The sequence below is a fragment of the Pongo abelii genome, chromosome 9 (genome assembly GCF_028885655.2).
Source record: "Pongo abelii isolate AG06213 chromosome 9, NHGRI_mPonAbe1-v2.0_pri, whole genome shotgun sequence".
Taxonomy (NCBI): domain Eukaryota; kingdom Metazoa; phylum Chordata; class Mammalia; order Primates; family Hominidae; genus Pongo; species Pongo abelii.
In genome coordinates this window covers 127,944,676-127,969,135 of record NC_071994.2, presented here as the reverse complement: position 1 = coordinate 127,969,135, position 24,460 = coordinate 127,944,676, and the positions used below count along the sequence as shown (strand labels likewise).

Here is a 24,460-nt window from a genome sequence, read left to right as displayed (position 1 = left end):
GGAATCTTGAAGAGACTGCCCCTGTGTCACATGGAGACATTCACTGACTACAAATCATTGGTTGCTGCTTTACTTCCCATGTCACAAGTAATTTGGGATCTGAATTCTGAAGGAAAGGTTAGCTACAGGGAATGAATGTTATTGAGGCTACACCTTATATAGCACTTGATCAGGATAAGCACAGCCTGTGTGATTAGATACTTGGTGTTTCTGGGTTAGAACTAAAAGACTTTGTACTTCCTCTCTTGGAAGGAGTTACTTATTTGGGGTGACTTGTCTGGAAACAAAGGAGGGGTGTTTACAAGAGATGGTTTGCAATGCAGACTAAAGCCAAGAAAAATTTGAGTGTGATGGAATAGGAAAACCAAACCAACAGCCCCCAACCCCACCACACAATCTGCTTGGCCAAGTCCAAGTTTGTAGCTCCCTACACAAGAGTGTGAGATTGGCAGGTATCTCTTCCTGTTGTCTTTGCCGCCACTGAGCTGCCAAGTACTAGATTCCAGGGTTTGCATGAGCAGTTTCGTGTTTGCATAGGCATTTCTCAAAGCCACTGCATGGCAGGTATTTGAAGAGGGGCCAGGCAGGTCACACTAGGAGGAAGCAGCTGAGAGGGCGTATGGGGCGCTGTATAGAAAAAGACCTTGTGTGAAGTGTGGGCCCAGGGACTACACTCTTAAAACAGCAGAACTATGTGCAGTAAATGGAGTCCCGCAGGACTGGCTGCTTTTCTTCCCAGACAGGAATTCGTTGTTAATGCTTTCTGCCCTCACTGACCTTTGCTGGGTGGTTGAGCTGTGCTGGGATGTTTGAAGCATCTTTTTTTTTTTTTTTTTTTTTTTTTTTTTTTTTTTTTTTTTTTGGCTGTTGGACGAAAAGCAAGAACAGGTGCATGCCTTTCTGTAAGGGAGCGGCGGCCGCCAGAGGGCGCAGAGGCGCCTTTTGACCGAATGGCGCGGGGAGGGGGGCGTTAAATTCAATTCACAGCGAACAAGATCTAGTCTCGGGAATTAAAGGATCAGAGCGCGCCTGAGCCTTTCACTGCGGGGATGGGAGGCACTGAAGATTTGGGGGATAAAGAAGAAACGGAGGGACTGTCCTGTCTGCCTTCCCGCAGCCGCCCCTCCTCCCCAGTCAGCATCAGGCCCGTACGCCGCTCATCTCGGGGGCTAAGCTGGGAGCAGCAGGCACGTTGCCTCAGTTTCCCGCTCAGCTCCCGGGACTACCTTGTGCCAACCTTCCCTGCTCGGAGTATGAGGCACAGGCCGGGGTAATCCTCCAGCCTGGGTTGGGGTCTGCGGAACTCGCGGAGCGCTTTTTCCTGCCCGCAGGTGAAGATTCCTCACTGGCGCGGCCCGGGGCGCCCTGGGCTCCCACGCGACCTCTGCCGTCGCCCTCGCTGCCGCGCTCCGGTGGCCGCGCAACCCCCGCCGCCAGGAAAGCCACAGATTCCCGCTGTACAAGGGAGCCCGCGCGGCCGGCGCTCCGGCCTCTCCCTGCAGCTGGAAAACGCTGCTCCCCTCTTCCTCCTTCAGGAAGGCCGCCCTGATTGGGCCGGGGATGCGCCACCCCCAAGCTTGGAGCCAGAGACCAGGAGCGTTTACATGTCAGGAGTTACGGGTGGTTCTGACTTCGGATAGTCCCCAAATTTCCCACCCTTCCTGGTCACCCTTCCTATCCTACCCCGGCGGAAGGGGAGGTTATGGCTCAGGATAGTTCTGGAGCCTCCTCTTCCCCCTCTACTCCCTGGCTGGCTCGTGGGGCATCAGAGCTTACCTCACCCCTCCCTGCGTCCAGACCTAGAGGAGGCCGCAGGATCCCGCCCTCCGCGCGCTGGGGGCGCCCCCGGGCGGCAGACCCCGCGCGCCCCGCCCGGGAGGACGGCGACCTCTCCGCCCCCTCGAATGCCCCGCCCCGCTGTCGCCGTCGGTCCCCACCCCGCCACCGGCACACAGGCGCGCAGACTTGGGCTGGAGCCGCCCTGGGTGTCAGCGGCCAGGCTCCCGCGCACGCTCCCGCCGTCGCGCAGCCTCGGCACCTGCAGGTCCGTGCGTCCCGCAGCTGGCGCCCCTGACTCCGTCCCGGCCAGGGAGGGCCATGATTTCCCTCCCGGGGCCCCTGGTGACCAACTTGCTGCGGTTTTTGTTCCTGGGGCTGAGTGCCCTCGGTGAGTGAAACCCGGACCTGGAGGGGACTTGGGATGCGAGATGGGGTGAGTTCGACCCTGAGGGAGAACTTTGGCCACTGCTGCGGAACTGGGTCCCACGACTCGCCCTCCTCCCCTGACCTCCTAATCCCACTCCAGGGCATCACTGGCTGGCGCTGACTTCTCGCTTTGGCGGGGACAGCCCCCAGTTTGGGTGTGGGGGCAGATGGCGGGGGAAGGTAAGGGCATCTCTCGGAAGACCTGGATACCTCTGGGGTGAGTTATCGGAACCATTCCTCACCCTGTCCACTCCCCACCCCCCACCTAGCAGAGCCGGATGAGCTGAGCCGCTAGATGAGACACTGGGTAAAGAGCTTAAGGACTTAACTCTAGCCCCCTCTCATCCCCGACCCCACATACAAGCTGATGAGGAAGATCCCCCGGGGAAATACCCCTGGTCCCCAGGCTTGACACACGCACTTCGTGTCAATTCCCCAGCGCAAATGCTGTCTCTTGCCCCCTCCTGCTTCCTGCCCTGGGAATCAAGGGAGGTGCCCCCAAAAGGACGACCGTGAGGTCATTTGGGACACAGGAAATGGGGGAGGGGTTCAAACGCACAGAGAAACAGAATTGTGACCACCCCCCCCCCCAAGGCCCACCACCACTGTTGGTTCCCAGAGCCAAAGGGACGAGGGGAAATTGGGAGGAGGGTGGCCAAGGGTCAGAGAGGAAGGGGACCTCCTTGCAGCAAGTGTTTGGGAAGTGTTGTAGGCCTCCAGGGGCGCTGGCTTCAGCTGAAGCTGGGGTGGCTCAGAACTCCATCTGGGAGAGAAGGACCCGGCAGGACTAGGCCCTTTTAAACTATTTCACTTGCTGTCCCTCAGCTTTCTTGCCATCTCCCTTCAAGGATCTCGAATGGGAGTGAAGGGTGGGTTTAGCTATATTGACTTTAACTCATTTTTCAGGTTGGAGGATGTCAGGACAAGTAAGGCCTGGAAAGCTGTAGAGTGAAATTCTGCAATGATGGGGACTGAGATGAGGATCACCAGTGTCCCCTTTAGCCTGTTCTGTGCTCCACAGGTGTCGGGGCATGCAATATTATAGTCCTTGGACAAAATGAGTCTCAAGTACAGCCCCCCAGGCCACACCAAAGCCACGAGTAGCCTTCTGTCCCTCTGGGCTTGGTGGGTCTGCTCCAGGATCCCTCAAACTTCTCATCCCGGCTTTCCCAACTTCAGCTTCAGCTCTGTTCCTTCTGCATTCCATCCCAACTCTATCCCCCTTCCTTGTGGGGGGTGGGGGCTGGGGGAATCTCTGAAGCCAGGGAGGACAGCTCAAGTTGGCTGCCTGAGTGTCCCAGGCTTCACCTGCTGCTCATCTGCAACCCTTTGTCCTACCCCAGCTTTGAGCCTCAGTTTGTCATACTGAAGACCTGGACTCAAAAGTTCCTATCGGCTCCCCTGGGGGTTGTCCAGTTCCCGCCAGCCACTCGAGGGTTAAATGGCACTGGTGACCCCGGGGCAACGGGCAGGCGCCCGGCTCCGCTCTTCTGGGCTCTCGAGGAGGCTCTCCGGCTCAGTACGCTCCTCGGCGGCTCAGTGCTGCTGCCCCTGGGGCGTGAGAAGCCCGCGGGGGGAGTTTCTCAGAGAAAGAGGGAGACTAAAAATAGTAGCCCTGGGGAGCGGGCCCATTTCGCTCTTCTTCGGCCCCTGCCGGCTTCCTCACTCTGGCCTCGGAGAGGGCTGTGGGCCGGAAGGGTCCCTTTCTTGGGCTGTCCCAGTGTCCTTCGCTCAGACCCAACCAGCCTCCTTTTCTCTCCCAGTGGCTCCGTGGACCCTGGGACCGAGAAAAACGGACCAGTTGGGTGACTTCCGAGCCAGCAGACACCCAGGAGGGAGAGCAGAAAAGCCTCAGGGCCTCTTTGTTCCTAGTTTCTGACAGGGCGAAGGGCAAGGAGCATGTGCCCAGACCCCAGTGTGTCCGTTACTATCTCTTTTAACTCTCCTCTACCTTCTGGAAAGTGGAATTATAAATGTGGGACCTGGGGAGGTCGCTGGTGGTCCACAAGGTGAAGGAAGGGCGCGCCCCTTCTGGGCCCCAGGCAGTTTCCCGGCGGAAACCGTTTCTGGCCGCTGGGTGTGTGTTGTAGAAAGGCTGGGGGAGAGCCGGCAGCACCTGCAGGCTCCAGGCGTGCCCGGCCTCAGCGGAATGGCCAGCGGGCCGGGTCCCCAGGGGGCGTCCAGCTCCTTGAGGCGGGGACTGTTTCCTCCCGTAGAGCCTCCGGTCTAGTTGGCCCCCCCTTCATTGTCTTCTGCCTTATCACTGGGTACAAATTTCCTGCCCAGACCGCAGAGATCCTCCAGGAAATGGGAAGGGGGATGCTGCGAAGGCCAAGTAACAGAGGTGGGGGTTCTGTACGGCGCAGCCGGGAAGCGGTGGGGGTGGCTTGCATCCTGGCCGGATCGGCTCCCAGCCCTTAGAGGCCTTCAGCCTGGCTCTCCGAGGGCGAGGGTGGAGAGAGGGGCCTGGCTGCGGCCTCTTCCCGCGGCGTTGGCCGCCTGCTCGCCACGCGGAGGTGGCGTCTTCTGCTCCGAGGCAGAGGGCCGAGGCCTGGAGGGAGTAGGGCCCGGGACTAGAGCGGCCAGCATCCTCAGGCCTGGCCGTGTGCAAGCCCAAGGTTATTCCCCAAAGGGCTTACCAGTTGGCTGCTCTGTTGCCTCCCCGAAGGGCAAAGGATGAGTATTTCTGGACGCCGTGGTGCAAACGATGGCCCCCTCCTTGAAACCAACACCCCGGTCCACCCCCTGAGCGCCGGACACACTCGGGGGAGGCTTTATACTTGTCTAGGGACCGTCGTTCGCGCTGCCCTTAATTCCTTGCCACCTGAGAGGTCTCTGCCCAGATCGCCCGGACCTCAGAAGGGCTCCGAGGAGCTTTCTGGGTTTCAACCCTCCGTTTTCCGAGGGAAGCCCGCCTCGGATTGCGCGGGAGGGCGGGGAGCATCGCATTCACTGGGTCAGGCTTGGGCGCTGGGCCGCTCTGCTCTCTCCAGCTCCTGGCAAGTTCAGAAGGAGCCGCAGGGTTAATAGGTAACCAGGCGGCCTCCCAAACCCCTCCGTCCTTTGAGAACTCGGGAGTGAGGGACCCTGGCGGCCCTGAGCAGCATCTCTACTCTCCCTCAGGAAAACTAGGGAAGCAAGTGGGCTACGTGGAGCGTACAACATAAACAGTCGATCTGCCCTTTCTCCTGATATCTTCCCCTCCTCGCTGGAAATCTGCCCCCTCTCTTTGATGCTCAGAAATCTGCGCCTCTGGATACGAATAAATGCATAGAAATATGTCCCCATCCCCGCTACAACTGCAGAGGCTGGCGGTGGAGAGAAGCCGTGATGAAATGGGAAGCAGGACACTGAGCCAGTGGTCCCTGGGCACCTCTCGAGGCCTCCAGGGGCCGGACCCCACAAGGTTCCTCTTTCCAGTTAAAGCGACTTTCCTCACTCTCTCGTGAAGCCGCGTCGGGCAGGGTCCGCGGGCGCAGCTGGGAGCCGGTCCTGGGCACTCACGCCTCGCTCTTGTCTCCAGCGCCCCCCTCGCGGGCCCAGCTGCAACTGCACTTGCCCGCCAACCGGTTGCAGGCGGTGGAGGGAGGGGAAGTGGTGCTTCCAGCGTGGTACACCTTGCACGGGGAGGTGTCTTCAGCCCAGCCATGGGAGGTGCCCTTTGTGATGTGGTTCTTCAAACACAAAGAAAAGGAGGATCAGGTGAGGGAAGAGCGCCTCTCAGCCAGCGGCAAGTTGCGCCCAGCGGGGGTTGTAAGCAAAGAGCTGGTAGCGGAGGGAGGGGTGGAGAGGGAATGAGGGCAAGGGAATGAGTTTCAGGGAAGAGCAGAAGTCTTCACCAGTTCAGTTTTTGTTCTGATATTGGAGACTTCCCAAACAATTATCTTTTGCCGACTTTCCCTAAAAATCCAGCACACAAAATACTGTAAAAGTGGAGAGGCATTTTACTTGGTTATGGGGGAGGAGAGGAGGAGGGGAAAAATGGAAGTTGAGGACTGGGAAACGCTTAGGGGAAGTAACACACACGACTTATAAAAGTTAGCATATTTCTGGCCTGACTCAGTGACTCATACCTGTAATTCCAGCAATTTGGGAGGCCGAGGTGGGCACATCACTTGAGGCCAAGAGTTCGAGAGCAGCCTGGCCAATACGGTGAAACCCCCGTCTCTGCTAAAAATACAAAAATTAGTCGGACATGGTGGCACCCGCCTGTAATCCCAGCTACTTGGGAGGCTGAGGCAAGAGAGTCGCTTGAATCCACGAGGTGGAGGTTGCAGTGAGCCAAAATCCAGCCACTGCACTTCAGCCTGGGCGACAGAGTAAGACTCTGTCTCAAAAAAAAAAAAAAAAAAAAAAAAAAAGTTACCATATTTCTGTGTTCACATTCTCTGCTTTGAATACTGTCAAGTCACAGGCCACTTCTCTTCCCAAATGATTCTCTTCTGTCACTTTGCCCCCCTTTATACCACCTCGAAAGCCAAGGGGCCATCTTCTCCCACAATCTCCCACCCATCTGTCTTGACACCAGGCTTACATCCAAATACAGATTTACCCAGAAAAGAATGAAACAATGTTCAGAACCACTGAAAACTGTGTTCAAGGAAGTCATTTGGATTTTTTTGAGACAGGGGTCTTACTCTGTTGCCCAGGCTGGAATGCAATGGTACAGTCTTGGCTCACTACAGCCTCTACCGCTCCCGCTCAAGTAATCCTTCCACCTCAGCCCCCTGAGTAGCTGGGACTACAAGCACATGCCACCATGCCAGGCTAATTTTTGTATTTTTTGTAGAGACTGTGTTTCACCGTATTGCCCGGGCTGGTCTTGAACTCTTGGACTCAAGCAATCCACCTGCCTCAGCCTCCCAAAGTGCTCACAGGCATGAGGCAACGTGCCCAGCCTCATTTGATACTTTTAAAATATATTTTTAATATTTTTTTCCTCCAAGATGCCTCCCCCATTGTGTAACTTTCAGGTCTTACAAACCTGGATCCACCCCAGCAGTCTGAGTTGCATATATACATACCTCCTGTTTACATGTTCCTCCTCCCACTATTATGTCACCTTTCTAAACACCGCAATTGGGAGATGAGACAATGCACAGGAACCAAGAACTGTTCTGGTGAACAGGACCCAGGGACAGTGAGAGGGGGCTAGGGACAAAAGGTGAATGGGGAGCTGGTTCAGGTTAGAAGAATGGGTGCATGTGAGGGGCATTTGGAGAATGCCAGCTGGGGGAGGGAGAGTGGCTGAGCCTGTGGGCACAGTAGACACATGTAGTAATGACAGGGATGTGTTATGCCCCACACCAGGTGTTGTCCTACATCAATGGGGTCACAACAAGCAAACCTGGAGTATCCTTGGTGTACTCTATGCCCTCCCGGAACCTGTCCCTGCGGCTGGAGGGTCTCCAGGAGAAAGACTCTGGCCCCTACAGCTGCTCCGTGAATGTGCAAGACAAACAAGGCAAATCTAGGGGCTACAGCATCAAAACCTTAGAACTCAATGTACTGGGTGAGTGAGAAGCAGATTTCCGGACCCCTCCCCACCTGCACTGGGAGGTCTGGTGAGTCTCTCTCCTAAATGGCAAAAGTTGGAGGAGGGACAAATGAAGCGACAGAAGGGTGCAGGGCAGAGGGAGAGGATTTGTGGGTCTCCTGGGTGTGGTTTTAATCTGTCTCCCCCTGCCCAGTTCCTCCAGCTCCTCCATCCTGCCGTCTCCAGGGTATGCCCCGTGTGGGGGCAAACGTGACCCTGAGCTGCCAGTCTCCAAGGAGTAAGCCCGCTGTCCAATACCAGTGGGATCGGCAGCTTCCATCCTTCCAGACTTTCTTTGCACCAGCATTAGGTGAGGACACTTCTGGAAACAGCGGAGACTGTGGCTGGGGAAGGGGAAAGATGAGAGGTACCACAGGGACTGGGGTGAAAAGGGGAGCCAATGCTGACAAGCACTGGGGAGGAGGAGAAGGATGTGGGGCAGAGAAAGATGCCCTGCCAGGAGCAGGTATCGTGTTAGGTGCATTCACATGTGTATACTGTTATGAAACAGGTTCTACAGCTGGAGTGTCTGTGTTCAAATTCACTCTTCTAGTCACTCTTCTAGTGACTAGCTGTGTGACTCGGTGCCTTCATTCCTGAATTTGTAAAATGCGGATTTTACACATATCAGCTTGAACTCATTAGTGTGACTTGAACACACCAGTTATAAAAAAAAAAATTTAGGGATAACTGAAACATTTTTAATATGAAGTATTTGATGATTTTAGATAGTTCTGTTATTAATTTCCTAGGCGTGGCAATGCTATTGTGGTTATATGGAACTACGTACTGCTTTTTTGGAGATTTACGCTGAAGTATTTACTTTAAAATATCTAAGTAAAAGAAAGAAATCAAATAAATATGGCAAAAAGTTAGCAACTGTTGGATCTAAGTTCTGGGAATATGGATTTTCATTTTGCCTCTCTTTCTACTTTTCACATGACCATTTTTATAATAGTAGCTTTTTCTTTTCAAAAATAATCTTTATTACCTCACAGATTTGTTGGGAAATTGTGGTAAGTTCATACACATAAAGAATCTAGAGCAGTCTTTGGCACAGAGTTAGCAGCCAATAAACATTCACTGTTATAATGATTACTCCATACAGTCCTTTCAACACCATCAGGTAGGTCATATTGTCCCCATTTTACAGATGGAGAAATAGAGACCCTCAGATATCAACTAACTTGCTTAAAGTCAGTCACACAGCCTGTTCTGGAACCCACGTTTACCAGTTCCTACCCCAGTGTTCTTTCTCTCTCATCACACTGTCTTGCCGAAATAAAAGTAAAATGGTGTTTTGGTTTCTCTGTGCTTCACTTTCTTTGTGGCCTCCTGTCGGATATCCACTGGGGGCACTGACTGAGGAGTGGCAATGGAGGTCATTGCACTAGCTATTCTGCAGCTGGGAGCCCAGCCTAGCTGTCACACCTCTCCCCCCATCAGGGAATAGACAAGCCATGACTCCCAGAGGGTCAAAGGGGACATTCCAGAGGAGGGACAAGATTTTTTCTTTTTTTAATGGGAAAAAGGGTCCCTGGACTGATGGCTAAATTGTGTCCACAGATGTCATCCGTGGGTCTTTAAGCCTCACCAACCTTTCCTCTTCCATGGCTGGAGTCTATGTCTGCAAGGCCCACAATGAGGTGGGCACTGCCCAGTGTAATGTGACCCTGGAAGTGAGCACAGGTCAGTGAGGGGTAAGTGTGGTAAGGGGTCAGTGAGGGGTAAGTGTGGTAAGGGGTAAGGGGTCAGTAAGGGGTAAGTGTGGTAAGGGGTAAGGGGTCAGTGAAGGGTAAGAGTGGTAAGGGGTAAGGGGTCAGTAAGGGGTAAGAGTGGTAAGGGGTAAGGGGTCAGTGAGGGGTAAGTGTGGTTAAGAAGAGTGGTCTTAACCACATGGTGGGGGAGGGGTTGCAAGTGGGGAGGAGGCCTGTCTGCTGAGGCCTCTCATTGTAACAGGGCATGGAGCTTGCCCTGATCAAATGTTTGTATAAATGGTTGGTCAGTGACTGGTCATTTCCTGCTCAACAGCCACCCCTCTCCTTGACAGGGAAAAAGAGGGAATGTGTACGGTGGCAGATGGGGTCGGGGGAGTGGGACTGGAGAGGGGTGGGAAGCCCTCAGCTGGGTGTCCTCCTCTGACATGATGCCTTTTCCAGGGCCTGGAGCTGCGGTGGTTGCTGGAGCTGTTGTGGGTACCCTGGTTGGACTGGGGTTGCTGGCTGGGCTGGTCCTCTTGTACCACCGCCGGGGCAAGGCCCTGGAGGAGCCAGCCAATGATATCAAGTAAGTGTCCCTGGTGTCTGCTGTAGCGGGGGCTCTCCCAGCTCTCCTCACAGAGTCTGGGAGTTCAGGCAGCTCTCATCTATTGGGATGGGGTCAGTGGCTGAAACGTCATTCCTATGGGCAGGTTTTAAGGGAGAGGGAAAGGAGTATTGAAGTGTGCAGGCAGAGGTGGCATATAAGACCAAGCAGGTAGAAACTCTCCTCCTTCCCCCACCCACTTCTGACCTCTTGTTATTTCTTTGATGACTAGGGAGGATGCCATTGCTCCCCGGACCCTGCCCTGGCCCAAGAGCTCAGACACAATCTCCAAGAATGGGACCCTTTCCTCTGTCACCTCTGCACGAGCCCTCCGGCCACCCCATGGCCCCCCCAGGCCTGGTGCATTGACCCCCACGCCCAGTCTCTCCAGCCAGGCCCTGCCCTCACCAAGACTGCCCACGACAGATGGGGCCCACCCTCAACCAATATCCCCCATCCCTGGTGGGGTTTCTTCCTCTGGCTTGAGCCGCATGGGTGCTGTGCCTGTGATGGTGCCTGCCCAGAGTCAAGCTGGCTCTCTGGTGTGATGACCCCGCCACTCATTGGCTAAATGATTTGGGGTCTCTCCTTCCTATAGGGGTCACCTCTAGCACAGAGGCCTGAGTCATGGGAAAGAGTCACACTCCTGACCCTTAGTACTCTGCCCCCACCTCTCTATACTGTGGGAAAACCATCTCAGTAAGACCTAAGTGTCCAGCAGATAGAAGGAGAAGAGGAAGTGGATCTGGAATTGGGAGGAGCCTCCACCCACCCCCGACTCCTCCTTATGAAGCCAGCTGCTGAAATTAGCCACTCACCAAGAGTGAGTGGCAGAGACTTCCAGTCACTGAGTCTCCCGGGCCCCCTTGATCTGTACCACCCCCCTATCTAACACCACCCTTGGCTCCCACTCCAGCTGCCGGTATTGATATAACCTGTCGGGCTGGCTTGGTTAGGTTTTACTGGGGCAGAGGATAGGGAATATCTTTTTAAAACTAACATGAAATATGTGTTGTTTTCATTTGCAAATTTAAATAAAGATACATAATGTTTGTATGAGATAAGAAACAAGTTGCCTTTTCAAACTAAGAATTCTAGAAATTGAGCTTCAGGAGGATGCAAAGTGGACCCCTTCCCAAGCTGTGTACCCAGGAGGGCTTCTCCTCACAGGCTCAGAGCAGCTCTTCTAGTGTTTAGAAGGGTCCTTGTTCGTCACGTGGAGAAGGGGAGGAGACTCTAAGCTACTCTGAACAGCAGAGGGATGGAGTTGGTACGCTTTCTGCTGGAGCTTGAGTGCTCCCGGCTAGGGGGTACGTGTACCTCATCTGCTTCCTCTTCAGGGACAGGGGAGAGGAAGCTCACGTGGGCTCCTCTCCCACACCACGGAATCCTTAATTAAACACTTCTTGCCCATCTGGAAGAGATCTCTGTTGTTACTGAGGGAGAGCTGGGCATAGTATGAGGTGCAGGTCTGTGTCCAAATTCTGCCATGTTCTTTCCTACCAAGGGTGAGGTCTCCTTTAGGTCTCAGTTTCTCTGCTCCTAAAATGGAGTGGCTCTGGAAATGGAGAGATGCTCCTTTCTACAGAGACTCCTACCTCAGTAAGTGGTGAAATGAAAAGCGGTGTGGACGGGAAGGATCTGCGGCCTGAGGCTCACACTCACAGTGAGGCTCCGAGGTGGGGACGCCACTTGCCAGCTCTGGGGTCTCAGGACGCCTTCCAAAGTCAGCTTTCCTTCCGTCTCTGCAGAAGGCCCACCCCAAGCCCAGCCCTTTTCCCAAGGCCTGACAGCTTCAGACCTTGGGGAGAAGAGGAAGGAAGGAGGGAGAAGGGATAGAGGGATTGTAGAATCCGGGCTGGAGGAGAGGAGGGAGGAGCACTTTTTTTTTTTTTTTTTAACCTGCGGTGCCGGCCTCTCCCCTGTTTGCTCTGAGATACCAGTCTCGCTCCTGCCCAGCCCGGGCGGCTGCCTTTGGGTGCTCCCTTCCCTGCCCGACACCCAGACCGACCTTGACCGCCCACGTGGCAGGAGCAGGACAGGACGGCTGGACGCGGCCATGGCCGAGCTCCCGGGGCCCGTTCTCTGCGGGGCCCTGCTAGGCTTCCTGTGCCTGAGTGGTGAGGAGGGGCCGGGCGGGACCACGGCGAGAGCTGGGGGGCATAGGCCTGGCTTCCCCGGCTCCTCGGGACCCACTCTGTCCCCGCCAGGCCAGATGAGGCTGTCGTGGGCCGCAGGGGCCCTAAGGCGCCTGAGGTGAGGCCGGAGAGGGGGTGTCGAAGGCCCGGAGGGCGTAGGAAAGAGACCCCCAAGCCGGCGAGCGAGTTGGGCCTCTCCGCGGCACAGGCCTGACCCATTCCACCGCAGGACTAGTGTTTTCCTTTCTCTACTAAACACACACACCCTCTTACCTGGCCCGGTTCCGGCTCTTTTACCCACAAAGACCCGGCCCCTCCCGGAAACCTCAGGGTTTGGGAAGGGAGGGGTTGGATTGAGGGGAGAGGGTTGTGCTCTGGGGAGGAAGCCCCCAGCTTCCAATGTAGATGCCCGAGGGTGGGCCCGACCCTCCAGATCACTGGAATTTGGGTTCCCACCTCCCTCTGGTCCCCGGCCCCAGGGCTGGCCGTGGAAGTGAAGGTACCCACAGAGCCGCTGAGCACGCCCCTGGGGAAGACAGCCGAGCTGACCTGCACCTACAGCACGTCGGTGGGAGACAGTTTCGCCCTGGAGTGGAGCTTTGTGCAGCCTGGGAAGCCCATCTCTGAGTCCCATCCAGTGAGCTGAGAGGGACTGCATGAAGCTGGGTTGGCCTGGAGGGACAGGAGCCCAGGATGAGGGCATGGGGTCGGGAGGGGGCGTTTGGGGATCAGTATGCTTGGATGAAAAGGTAAGTGGGCGCTCCCTAGATCTTTTCAGAGCTGCAGTCTGCCTGACCCTGTATCTTCCTTTCCTCTCCCATAGCTCCTATTTCCAACTCCCCTGCCTTAGTGTATCCATTGACATTAAGGTGTTGTGACTGATACCAAGATAATATGCTGCCTCTTCTGCCTCTCTCTTTGAGAGAGAGAGAGAGAGAGAGAGAGAGAGATACCAATGGATCAGGTCCATTTAGCACCTGAAAGGGGGTGGTGTTTGGGGACAGAGAGACCTTTGAGGTTCCAGCTACAGGGTATCAGCCTCCCTGGCTGATGTAAGTCAGGGGCCTCTTATACCCACTTTGATGAGGAAGGACTGTAGAGTTGATGCCAGGCAGAAAAAGGCACATATGTGTGTCTTCTGCCTCTCCCCAGATCCTGTACTTCACCAATGGCCATCTGTATCCAACTGGTTCTAAGTCAAAGCGGGTCAGCCTGCTTCAGAACCCCCCCACAGTGGGCGTGGCCACACTGAAACTGACTGACGTCCTCCCCTCAGATACTGGAACCTACCTCTGCCAAGTCAACAACCCACCAGATTTCTACACCAATGGGTTGGGGCTAATCAACCTTACTGTGCTGGGTAAGGCAGGCTGGGGATCCACGAGCCACATACTCTTTCACATACTTGGGGGGTTTGCATTGGTCCTGCTAAATCTCTGGTTTCTTTTAGCCCAAGCACACAACTGCACTGGGGGCCCCAAGTGAAAATACTCCCTTTCCAAGTCTTCTAATTCAGATGGTCATACTCCAACTCCACCCTCCACCGAGAGCATCTCCTCCATCAGAGCCTAATAACAGAGTGTGTGAGAGAAAGTCCTTCCCATACATGGGGATCTGAGCCTGCTCCCAGCAGCTCCATCATGGGGGAGCCTCTCATTGGTAGTTGGATTCTGTCCCTCCCAAGGTCAACAGCAGAGAAGGGGAGTGGCCACCAAAGGAACAAGGGCCCCTATTACTGAGCACCAACTTCGTGCTCAGAGCTTCTGTCTCACCCCAAACTAGAGCCTGTTCAGAGATGAGCAATCAGAAAAACTATCAGAGACTGACAGTGTTTAGATGGAAAAGAGAAGGCCTAGGATGGGTGTATTACTGCTGGATTCAACTATCCAAAGGGCTGTCATATGGAGGAGAGATTTTAATTTCTCTTTGTGGGCCCAAAGAGCAGGAACTGAAACCAATGGGTGGAGGTTATGTTAACACACATTTTGGCTCAACATGAAGAAGAATTTTCTCTAACAATCAGAATTTCCAATAGTGGAAATCCCTCAGTTCCTGGGGATGCAGTGGTGTGTGGACCCAAGAGGACCACTGTTTGATAGGGGTATTAAAGTAGAGAATGTAGCACCTAATGGAGTTGGGAGTGGGGTTGGAAGATTGCTGAGGAACTTTCTGGTTTTTTTTTTTTTCAGTTCCCCCCAGTAATCCCTTATGCAGTCAGAGTGGACAAACCTCTGTGGGAGGCTCTACTGCACTGAGATGCAGCTCTTCCGAGGGGGCTCCTAAGCCAGTGTACAACTGGGTGCGTCTTGGAACTTTTCCTACACCTTCTCCTGGCAGCATGGTTCAAGGTAAGGCCCCAGGGCATCAGGAAGAGGGTACTGGAGACCTGGGCAAATCTGGGCTCTAAATCCCACACACAGGTATTATCAGTTCCATGACTAGGGGTATGAGACAAACCACTATACCTTTCCCTCTCTCTTCCTTGGTTCCTGTATTGTTCCCTCCTGCCTGTCCTCCTGCAGTGTGTGGCTGCATGATCCTGGGAGTATTTCTCAAGCTGAATATACTACTGATACCCTGGAAGAGAGTAGAGGGCAGGCAGCATTCAGATGATGCCCACCCGTCTGCCTTGGGGAGATTTCTTTTAGGTTTCCTAAGGGTCATGGATCACTTCCAAACTTCCTAGAGAGGAAACTGAGGCAGAGTAGCACGGACTGGCTGGAATCTTTTAACCAGTTTCTTTGGAGGAGCCTTAGTTTCTCGGCTTCCTCTTCCTGGATCCAGTTCTTCTCTCTCCAGCCCCAGCAAACTCCTTTATCAATCCAGAAATGAATGACCCACCCCCAGATCACCTTCCTGGTATGTGCTCTGCCTTCTAAGGCAAAGGTAAACAGTTTAGAAAAGCATTTGTGTCAGCTTAGAGCCACCCTACAGGATGCAGTTTCTAGCAATCAAGCTTTTACCCCAAACCAGGAACCTGACATCAGCCAGTAAGCACCCCACCCCGACTCCATTGCGTTTCTGAATCCTTTATGAGTGTGCAGTCCTCCTCCTCCCAAAAAGGCAGCTATGTAGGGTGGAAAGAACAGGTAAGTTGTAGCAGCTTTGGAATTCCTCTCTGGGTCACCTCAGACACACTACTTCCTTCTTCTGAACCGGTTTCCTCGCCAGTAAAAAAAAATTAGTTGCTCCCTGACAGGATTGTTATAAGGATGACATGAAATGTGCTGTCTTCATAGAGCTGCTCACTGAGTTGAATGAGTGGTGGAACACTTCCTCTTCATCCTCTAGATGAGGTGTCTGGCCAGCTCATTCTCACCAACCTCTCCCTGACCTCCTCGGGCACCTACTGCTGTGTGGCCACCAACCAGATGGGCAGTGCATCCTGTGAGCTGACCCTCTCTGTGACCGGTAGGGATGCTGGGTGGAGGCCAGGCCGGCAGCCTTGTGTTGGGGGAGCTGTCGGCTGGTGGGCCGAGGAAAGCCTGCAATTCTGAGCGTCCTGTATCTCCTTAGAACCCTCCCAAGGCCGAGTGGCCGGAGCTCTGATTGGGGTGCTCCTGGGCGTGCTGTTGCTGTCAGTTGCTGCGTTCTGCCTGATCAGGTTCCAGAAAGAGAGGGGGAAGAAGCCCAAGGAGACATATGGGGGTAGTGACCTCCGGTGAGCAGGAGGGCTGGGGGGTGGTACAAGGAGGGAGGAAAGGGCTTGAGTTAAAAGCGGGTGCCTGCAACCCTCAAACTCCGACATCGTTCAGTGTGTTTAGGAGCAGGTGTTGTTCAGCCCTGGGATTTGCTGATGGCAGCAGTATAACCTGTGTATTTGAGGGTACAGGCAAGCGTTACAGGGTGGAGTGGCTGGTCCACAAGCTGTGGCTGGGAAGCTCAGTTTGCAGGACTGCCCTGCCCCTCCTCATATTTCATAAAGTTTACTTTTCTGTTCTGAAGGCATTTTCATATATTTTCACCACCTGGGAGTAGCAGTGGCTTGTAGATGCCAGGAAATGGATTTGTCCTGAGCAGTCAGCTGAGTTCAATTCTTCTGTGGAGGAAATCAGGAAAGGGGAGGGGAAGCTGCCTCTGTCATCCACTTTAGCTGCCAGTCAGGGTCTGGGATAGGGATCAGAGCAATATTTCTCCAGGTGGAGTCCTCAGATTACCTGGACAGAAATCACCGGGAACTAGTTATACATTCAGATTCAGGCCACTTCTAGCCTTCCTAGAGTTGTGCGTTGGGGAGTGATGAGGCCCAGAAATTTCATTTTAACCAAAGTTCTGCAGATTATTCTCAAGCACAGTGAAATTTAAAAGTCCCCAGGTTAGAGGATGGCCCTCCTCTGCAGGAGGCTTCTACTGTTCACTCAGAACTTGCCTATATCCATCAGGGAGGATGCCATCGCTCCTGGGATCTCTGAGCACACTTGTATGAGGGCTGATTCTAGCAAGGGGTTCCTGGAAAGACCCTCGTCTGCCAGCACCATGACGACCACCAAGTCCAAGCTCCCTATGGTTGTGTGACTTCTCCCGATCCCTGAGGGCAGTGAGAGGGAATATCAATAATTAAAGTCTGTGGGTACCATACTGTCTCCTTCTTCTTTCTGCTGGTATGGCGAATTCCTCTAGGCGGCTCGGAGTATTAACAGTAAGAGAAGGAATGGGCTTGAAATCCGAGAAAAGGTAGGCAGGAAGTTTGGTTGGGTCAAAGGGGTACGTTTCAACCTAGGTGCCTCTCCACTTCACCCCACCAGCCCCCGATTGTTGATTTTTGGTTTGGCCCAAGGAGACTTGTTCAAGTTGCAAGCGGAGGCCTTGTGCACCCAAACTCCCTCCCCCGGCACCCTCTGAACACTTGGACATTCCTCTTTATTGTTCACATTCCAACCCAGCACAGTCACATGCACACACGGAGATTAAAAACCTTTCGGCCACAGCCCCAGGAGCCCGGCGGGGGGGGGAAGGGCGGGACCGACGAGGGCGGGGCGGGGCCGTGGAAGACTCCTCCTACCGAGCCTCCCAGGCGCTCGGCGTTTGCATAAACAAGAGAGCTGGAGAGGCTGCCCTCAACAGTGCGCTGGGGAAAGGGGAGGGAACGTGACAGGCAGGTGTGGGATAGGGACTTCTGTTCCGGTCAGAGCAAGGGGCGTCCGAAACCATAAAAACCCTCTTCCCTTCATCTCGCCCCGGATCCAAAGTCTTGGGGCTAGGCTGGGGCGGGAGTGGCACGGAGATGTAGGGCGCCCCTTTTACCTGCGCACAGAACGAAAGAACTTGTTTTTTCTTTAAGTGAGTGTGCTTGGGTGACGCTTAGGGCGCCCTCCGCAGTGCGCGCAAGAAAGCGCACTGAGGCTGCGGAGGCAGAGCTGCATGCTGGGTGCGGGGAGAGGTGGGCGAGAAGCAAAAGAAGGAAGATTGGGAGCGCATGGTTTAGGGTGGGGTGGAGTGGAAGGGCAAATGGGGACCATACTAGACTGCAGAACTAACTAAAAGGGCACGGACTCAGCGACTCCGCGACGGAGCCTGCCTGGGTGAGGGAGTCTCTGGGACGCAGGGGGCTCCTGTAGCTGGCAGGTTGCTGGGCAGGAGGGGGTCACAAACACGGCAGGGAAGTCTCGTCGCTGCGAAGGGGACGCGGCATCCATCTCTCCTTGGGAACTGAGGAGAGAAAAGGTCTGAGAACCTGCCCTCTGCTGCTACTTCCTCTCCCCCGCTCCCTTCCCCCTTTCAGTACCAGGATTCTTTGGGCGGGGAGTGCCAGGGGGCCCCAGTCACCCAGAACCCCCACCCCGAGTCAAAGCGCTGAAATGAGCCCCGCGGCAGGTACGTGTGCGCGCCGCGATGTATTTCTGCCCCTTGGCCGGGCTTGTGCAGCCAAATGGGGTGGCTGCGCATGTCTTGGTCCAGGTATGTCCCCGTCGCAGCCTCGGGCGTCTGGATGTATCAGAAAACCCGCAGGGGCAGGGTGCATTTTCCCCGGCTGGGAGGGGTGAGGGCGGGCAGAGGGAAGGGCTGGGGATTCGATCCTTTTTTCCCACTCACGGGTCCCACCCCGCCGCCTAGGGGCCGTGTTCATTACCTTTGAAAATGCTCAGTTCTTCTTCGGTCCAGGGCGGGGCAGAAGGGAGAATGCGGAGGGAGAAACAGGTGAGCTCCTGGAATCCGTGCAACCGTCAGCCTCTTCCCACCCACCCACCTCCCATCTCGGATTTCTATCCCCCAACCCTTAGCTCCCTCCACGCCCCCTGCACCTCCAACCCGCCCTCATTCTCCCCCTGCTCCTTCTGGGGAGGGCTGGGGAAGGGCAGCTGTCAGCCAGCCACGCGCCGCCCGCCTCACCTGGCCTAGTCTCCGCTGGGGCCGCCGCCCGCGCCTCCCCGGGCCACCCCAGCTCCGCCAGGCCCCCCAGGGCCCGGGCCCTTCCGGCCGCGCTCTCCGCTCTTTATCTTCTTCCGCGCCATGTGGCCCCGAAAACTCGCCTGGATTTTGGCGGCGGCCGCGTTGGCGCCGGGATCGTCCAGCGGGATGTCTAGAATGTCGTCGTCCGGCTTGGAGCAGGCGTTCTCCTGGGAGCGAAGCAGGAGGGTTCTTGTGGGGTCACTGGGTCTTGATCCGCGGGAGTGGGGTAGGAATAGAGCCCTGAGGGACAGGGACTATGGCGACGCGGGGGTGGGAGGTGCAGAGAAGGATGTCGAGCCTGGAGCAGGGCTATGGCAGGACACGCACTGGGGCATGGGCAGCGACAGGGGAAGAAGGTTCGGGGCCAGGTGGACAGTCATGTCTCAATTCAGGAAAGAGAAGTGCAGGCAGGATTGGGTGCGGAAGAGCCAGGCCCATCACCAGCACTGTTAGGGGTCTGCAGAGCTGATTGAAGGGTGGGTTTGGAGGGGCAAGGAAAACAGCAGCAGGCACTCCTGGAGTGGCCGCCTGTCCCCCTGCTCTCAGAGGGTACCTCCAGCTCAGAAGGACCCAGTCTGAGTCCAGGGTTTTCCGTGGAGAGGGTGGAGAAGCCTCACTCCGCCAGCCCTCTCCCCAGTAGAAATGCAGAAAGCTCTCAGCTGGAATTAGGGAGAGGATGGGGATACTAGTCAGTGAGCCAGCCTCCCCCGACCTAAGGCTAGAGGCCCAGAGATTGTTTTCCCATTGACTCTTCATTTTCCAATGCCCAAGAATGAACTCAAACACAGGAGATAGGAGATGATTTGGATGAAGTGATAGAGAAAAGGCTTCACTCCAAGAAAAAAAAAAAAAAAAAGAAAGAAAGTAAAGAAAATGAAAAGACCTGGAGGAGCAAGAAGCCCTTTCCAGGGTGTGCTTATGAGGAAGAAGGGAATTATGGTGATAGCTACCACTTAAGCACTTACCTTGTTCCAGGTGCAATAACGGTGTTTTACAGGCATTATTTTATTTAGTCCCCCAAAATAAAGCTATTACGTACCTTTTTATCATTACCCCTAATAAAACTAATGATTAGACTGTTTAAAAACCTACCTGGGTCATACAGACAGTTACCAGTGGACCCAAGATTCAAACCTTCGTATTTCAGAGTCCAGAATATATTTTTACCCCTACTTTGTAGGATAAGAAAATGCAGCCCAGCCAACCAGCCAAGGTCTACCATTTGCTATAGGTGTGTGGCCTTCGGCAAGTTATCTAATCTTTTCCTATCTCAGCTCCTTCCTCTAAAATATCAGGATAATACTATCCACCTCTATGGGTTGTGGGGAAGAATAAACAGCATGATATGCATAAAGTCTCTTGCACAACCTAGCTGCTCAATAAATGGTAGCTCTTATGATTGTCTTAAAAATAACATTAAGTTAATGTGAAATAGTCATTTTTGCAGGCCAAAAGTAGTCATATAATAACAATTTCATATGGTTCAACCTAATAATAATCAGGCCCACCTCTATGCCCCAAACTAGGTTTCTGTTTCTCTGACAGCCTGCCCTGGCTGAAAGTAGAAGGTGTGAGGGGATTGATGGTATAGATTGCAGAAGAAAGGCTATGGAATGGAGAGGAATTCAGCCTCTGAGCCCTTTTGTTGCTTAACATTACTTGCAGTATTAGCGTGGGTCAGGATGGGGATGGTTACTATGAAGTTAGAAGGATGTTTCTCCTTTGATCTGGCTCTCTGGCTTCTAGGAATTTGCCTCCTTTTTTTTTTTTTTTTTTTTTTTTTCATGAAGTCTTCCACTGCTTTGACTATCTTTTTCTTCTAGGACACAAGATGACCAAGGTTTCACATAATAATGGTAATTCAGTTCTGCACATTCGCTCTCCCTGCCATCATCCATCCGGTTCATAGAAGTGGACAGGATATGAGCAAGGCTTCAGTGATCACTGTCCTAGCCAGATTCTGCCCCAGGAGCACAAGCTTAAACTCCAGATGCCCAAGCCCCGGCTTATAAATGGCTCCCCTCGCCATGTTTCCCAAGGTTAGCCTTATTTCCTGGGCTTCACATTCTTCAGTTCGTGCTCAAGATGCCCACCATCGATTTAAACACAGTTAAAAGGAGTTACATTTTGGTAGAAGAGCCAAAAAAAAAAAGAAAGAAAAAAAGAGTCACAGGCAGGTATGGTTGTGGAGAGGCCAAACACAGGTCTAGGGTGCTCAGAAAAGACTCCTTTGGAATGTTTTATTCTTAGAGCTCAAGTCTTTCTTGGGATATCCTCAGGGAACAGTGAGGCTTCTTCTCAAAAGAGGGTGACAACCATAAAAAAGCATTCCTGACCTACCTCTCCTCCTCGGCCTCACAGCTATGGAGGAGTGGGAAGGTTGAGTGGAGGAAGGGATATCTGCCTCCAACCACGCTAGACCCGACCTGCTGTCACCGCCCGCCCCAGCTGGATCCAGAATGGAAACCTGGAATAGCCCGCAAAGCCACCCCCGACACTCCATGTTCCTCCCCAGAACCAGCTCCCTCTCCTGCCAGCTGAATTTTCAGGACAGAGCTGCCAGGTGGCCAGTCCACAGGTGGAAGTGGAAGGAGATTGAAAGGACCTGGGAAGAGGTTCATTGGTCATGGTGCCTGGCTGGTGCCTTCCAAAGCCAAGGTTGCTGGTGTGTGCCTGAGAGTTCCATAGGAACTAGGGACTTCTGGGAGGGAGGAGGTGGAAGGTGCCCTGGTCAGCAAAGCAGGGGCCCAGGCTCCTTGTCCCAACTGGGCACATCACTTCATCTCTGAGAGTCTCATTTTCTTCAGCCACAATTAATGAATAAAGTCTCCTTCAGCTCCCAAATCCAAATAGCTTTAAGGATTTCCCCTGCTTGCTGCTTGTTATTATGTCAGGCCCTGTGCTAAGCCTTTGCATATATTACCTCATTTAATCCCCATTTTGGAAGTCAGGAAACAGCCTCTGAGACATTTTGTAACTTACCTAAGGTCACTCAGTTGACAAATAGTGAAGTGATGGGATTCAGTAGCCTCTGCTGCTAGCCACTGCCTCAGGGCAGGTAATTATTTCTATGAATTCAGCAGGGCCAAGCCAACTAGACTAAGCAAAAGAAATGAGGAGGATCCAAAAAAAAAAAAAAATGTTTCTTTCATGTGCTTTTTCATGCGCGGTGAATGCAGGAAAAGTCATATATATATATGGCTATGTAAATCAGCAACTGCAATATTTGAATCAACAGGAATAAAAAACCATTCCTCTGTCTCTTAAAAAAATAGGCAGATCTGTTTTCTTATTCCTCATTTCTGTTTGAGCCTCTGTACCAAGGAGAAACAGGAATAAGGCAGGACTAGATTCCTCCCAAACACCAGGTGATGCAGTCAGTGAGGAGAGCTCCAGAATCAAAGATGAAGAGGGACATGCCTCTAGCCCCCAAGAGGTATGCTGTTCTTCCTACACATCTCAGCTCTCTCCCAGCACTGAGTCCAGCCCTCCACAGAAAGGGAAGGAAAATGCCCACCCCCAGCCCTGCCCTTCCCCAACCCTCCACACATCACTCCTTCTTCTTCTTCCTGCCCTCGTGCACAGTCTGATAATGGTGCTCTCTCTTGCTCAGCCCTTTAGCCCTGCGGACCTAGGACAGGGCATGACTTGGGAAGGCTCCTGTGCACAGGGTGCACTGGAGGAGGTGCCCCAGGCCCTGGGCCACGGAGATAATTGTGTATCTGCTTCTTCTTCACCTTCTGGGTGGGTAGCCTCTCCTTTTTTAAGGGACACTGACTTCAACCATGTCTGCTAATCCCTCAGTATGGCTCCCTGGGCGCTCAAGAGCAACAGTTCCAGGCAGGGACCCCCACATCCTACTCTAATGACTATTGCAGACACAGAGAAGACCAATTCCATTCCTTCCCTGGCCTCTTGGATTCTTTGTTTACTCACCTCTGTCCAGTGACCATGTCACCCACTTCCCCTTCCCCAGCAATACTCCCCTCTCATCCTCACCTCTCCCCTCCCCCCAGCTCATTTCCCAGAACCCACCATCCATTTATCTTCTCTACTTTATACAATACTGCTGGGAGGAGGGGCTCTTCCTCAGTGGAGCCCAGGAACCTCCATGAGGAGCCCATTTCTCCCTTCACAACCAAAAAATTGCTTCCTGTAGAATAACAAGCAGAGGGAAAAGGCTGGAAGGAGATATGTTATCGGGGTGTTCTCCAGGGGGTGAGACTGTAGGTGACTGACATGTTTGTTTTTCATACTTTTCTCTAGTTTTTACGTTTTCCATTATGAGCAGATTACTTTTATAATCAGTAAACATTTAGAGGAGAGGTTAAACCACAGCTCTTTGAAGAAGACAGGGCTATGTTTGAATTCTGCCTCCACAGTTAGGAGTCATGCTTCCTTGGAAAAATCTAACTTTCTAAACCTCAGTTGGCAATTCTGTGAAATACCTACTTCACAGGGTTGTTGCGATGATTAAATATAAAGTGCTGGCTACAGGGCAGGCATTCACAAACTGGCAACTATTACTGAAACTAATAAGAGTTAAAATCGCAACAACCACCACTTGCCCCTAAGTTTTCTCTGCCTCTTGGTACCCAGACATGGGAAAGTCTCACCTATTATAGAACTGGGCTATCCTTTCCTTCCAAAGCCCACTTTTTTTTCTTTACTATGCCATAAGGTGGCAAAGTCAGTAAGTAACCTGGTGTATCATTAGCTGGTTGGCTGAATGACTGAAAATACAAGGACTTTGGAATAGTCTTTCTCCAAGTGCAGAGGCAAAAAATAAATAAGCAAACAAATAAATTTCATATACGTATGATCACTGTACTCTTCCAGTGAGGCAGGAGCCAGGGCCTATGCCAGGCGCTTTCATACCGAGTCACCTTAGCAGCAACCCCCTCGGGCGCTGGGCACTTGCAGTACCCAGGTTTCCGCGTGGGCGCTGACAAATTGCAGACACTTCCTTCCCTCGCCAGCAGGGCTCTCTCGCGGTCACTTCACCCAGCCCCTTCCGAGCGAGAAGGCCTTGGGGGCCGGGACAACCCCTCCCCAGAACCACCCTGACTAGGCTCTTTGCAGCCAGCATCACTACCGAGCTAACCAATATGGACCAGCCTGCGCTGCACAGGGCGCTTAGGCGATCTTTGGAGGGTCATGAGGATCAGCCTGTCCGCCCACCGACGGCGGCGCAGTGGGATGGGGAACGGGGTGGGGGCCGAAAGACGGGAGAAAGGAGTCTCTGCAGTGTCTCCAGGCGATGGTTTCCAGCGTCTCACTGGGGAGGAAGCTCCTCCTGTCATCCAACCCGCAGTTCCCCTCTTGCAGAGCCCTGCCGAGCTCCCAGTCCAGCCTAGGCTGTCTAGCGGATGGGCGCTCAGACGCCCCCGCGAGTTGAGGAGCATTTTTCCTAGGGCTTCCAAGTCGGGCGGGCGCCTTCCGCCATCCACCACCCACGTCTCGGCAAGGACCCCTTTTCTTTCTGCTTCTAGGTCTTCCGCATCCACTTCCATCCCTCTCTCTCCCTCCAGGGCTTTCTCAGGCGCCTCTCGCAGCAGACCCCGCCAAGTGCCCCTCCCCCGGGCCCTTTAACTTACGGTGCAGCAGTCCATGCTGGTGTCAGGGGTCCTCGGCGGGGACGAAGGCTGGCGCTGGGCGGGGGTGGGGTCTGTGTGGTGCCGGGTGGGGGCTCTGGGGCAGTCGGCCGGCAGCCGACCCGCGCCGAAACAGCAGCTCTGCTCTCGGGTCCGGTCTCCCGCGCTCGGCTCCGCTCGCGAATGTAACCTGAGCCCCGCGGCCGGAAAGCCAATCAGGAGCAGCCTCCGGCAGGGTGGGCGGGGAGAAGTGGAGGGAGGACCACGCCCTCTCGCGGCTCTCTCCGCCGCGC

At 53.9% G+C, this 24,460-nt stretch overlaps 3 protein-coding genes across 4 annotated transcripts; 2 read left to right on the top strand and 1 right to left on the bottom strand.

The window, feature by feature from the left end:
* Window positions 1-1,961: 1,961 nt before the first annotated feature.
* On the top strand, window positions 1,962-11,304 carry ESAM (endothelial cell adhesion molecule). Its single transcript, XM_002822644.3, has 7 exons — window positions 1,962-2,167; window positions 5,729-5,907; window positions 7,516-7,717; window positions 7,896-8,051; window positions 9,308-9,430; window positions 9,901-10,027; window positions 10,278-11,304. The coding sequence occupies exons 1-7, from the start codon at window positions 2,098-2,100 to the stop codon at window positions 10,591-10,593; spliced, it is 1,173 nt and encodes a 390-aa protein (XP_002822690.1). The 5' UTR covers window positions 1,962-2,097; the 3' UTR covers window positions 10,594-11,304.
* Window positions 11,305-11,986: 682 nt separating this feature from the next.
* VSIG2 (V-set and immunoglobulin domain containing 2) lies at window positions 11,987-16,802 on the top strand. Its single transcript, XM_002822645.4, has 7 exons — window positions 11,987-12,165; window positions 12,663-12,820; window positions 13,336-13,543; window positions 14,373-14,531; window positions 15,475-15,594; window positions 15,700-15,844; window positions 16,566-16,802. Exons 1-7 carry the CDS (start codon window positions 12,105-12,107, stop codon window positions 16,696-16,698), a joined length of 984 nt encoding a protein of 327 aa, XP_002822691.2. The 5' UTR covers window positions 11,987-12,104; the 3' UTR covers window positions 16,699-16,802.
* On the bottom strand, window positions 15,833-24,330 carry NRGN (neurogranin). 2 transcript variants are annotated; one of them, XM_009247204.2, is made up of 4 exons: window positions 24,171-24,330; window positions 18,514-18,740; window positions 18,254-18,274; window positions 15,833-17,832 (listed from the first exon to the last, which is right to left on the bottom strand). In XM_009247204.2, exons 1-2 carry the CDS (start codon window positions 24,183-24,185, stop codon window positions 18,519-18,521), a joined length of 237 nt encoding a protein of 78 aa, XP_009245479.1. In that variant the 5' UTR covers window positions 24,186-24,330; the 3' UTR covers window positions 15,833-17,832; window positions 18,254-18,274; window positions 18,514-18,518. The 2 variants fall into 2 exon arrangements, with proteins under 2 accessions (XP_009245479.1, XP_009245478.1); XM_009247203.2 differs by having other exon boundaries at window positions 18,254-18,271.
* Window positions 24,331-24,460: the final 130 nt, after the last annotated feature.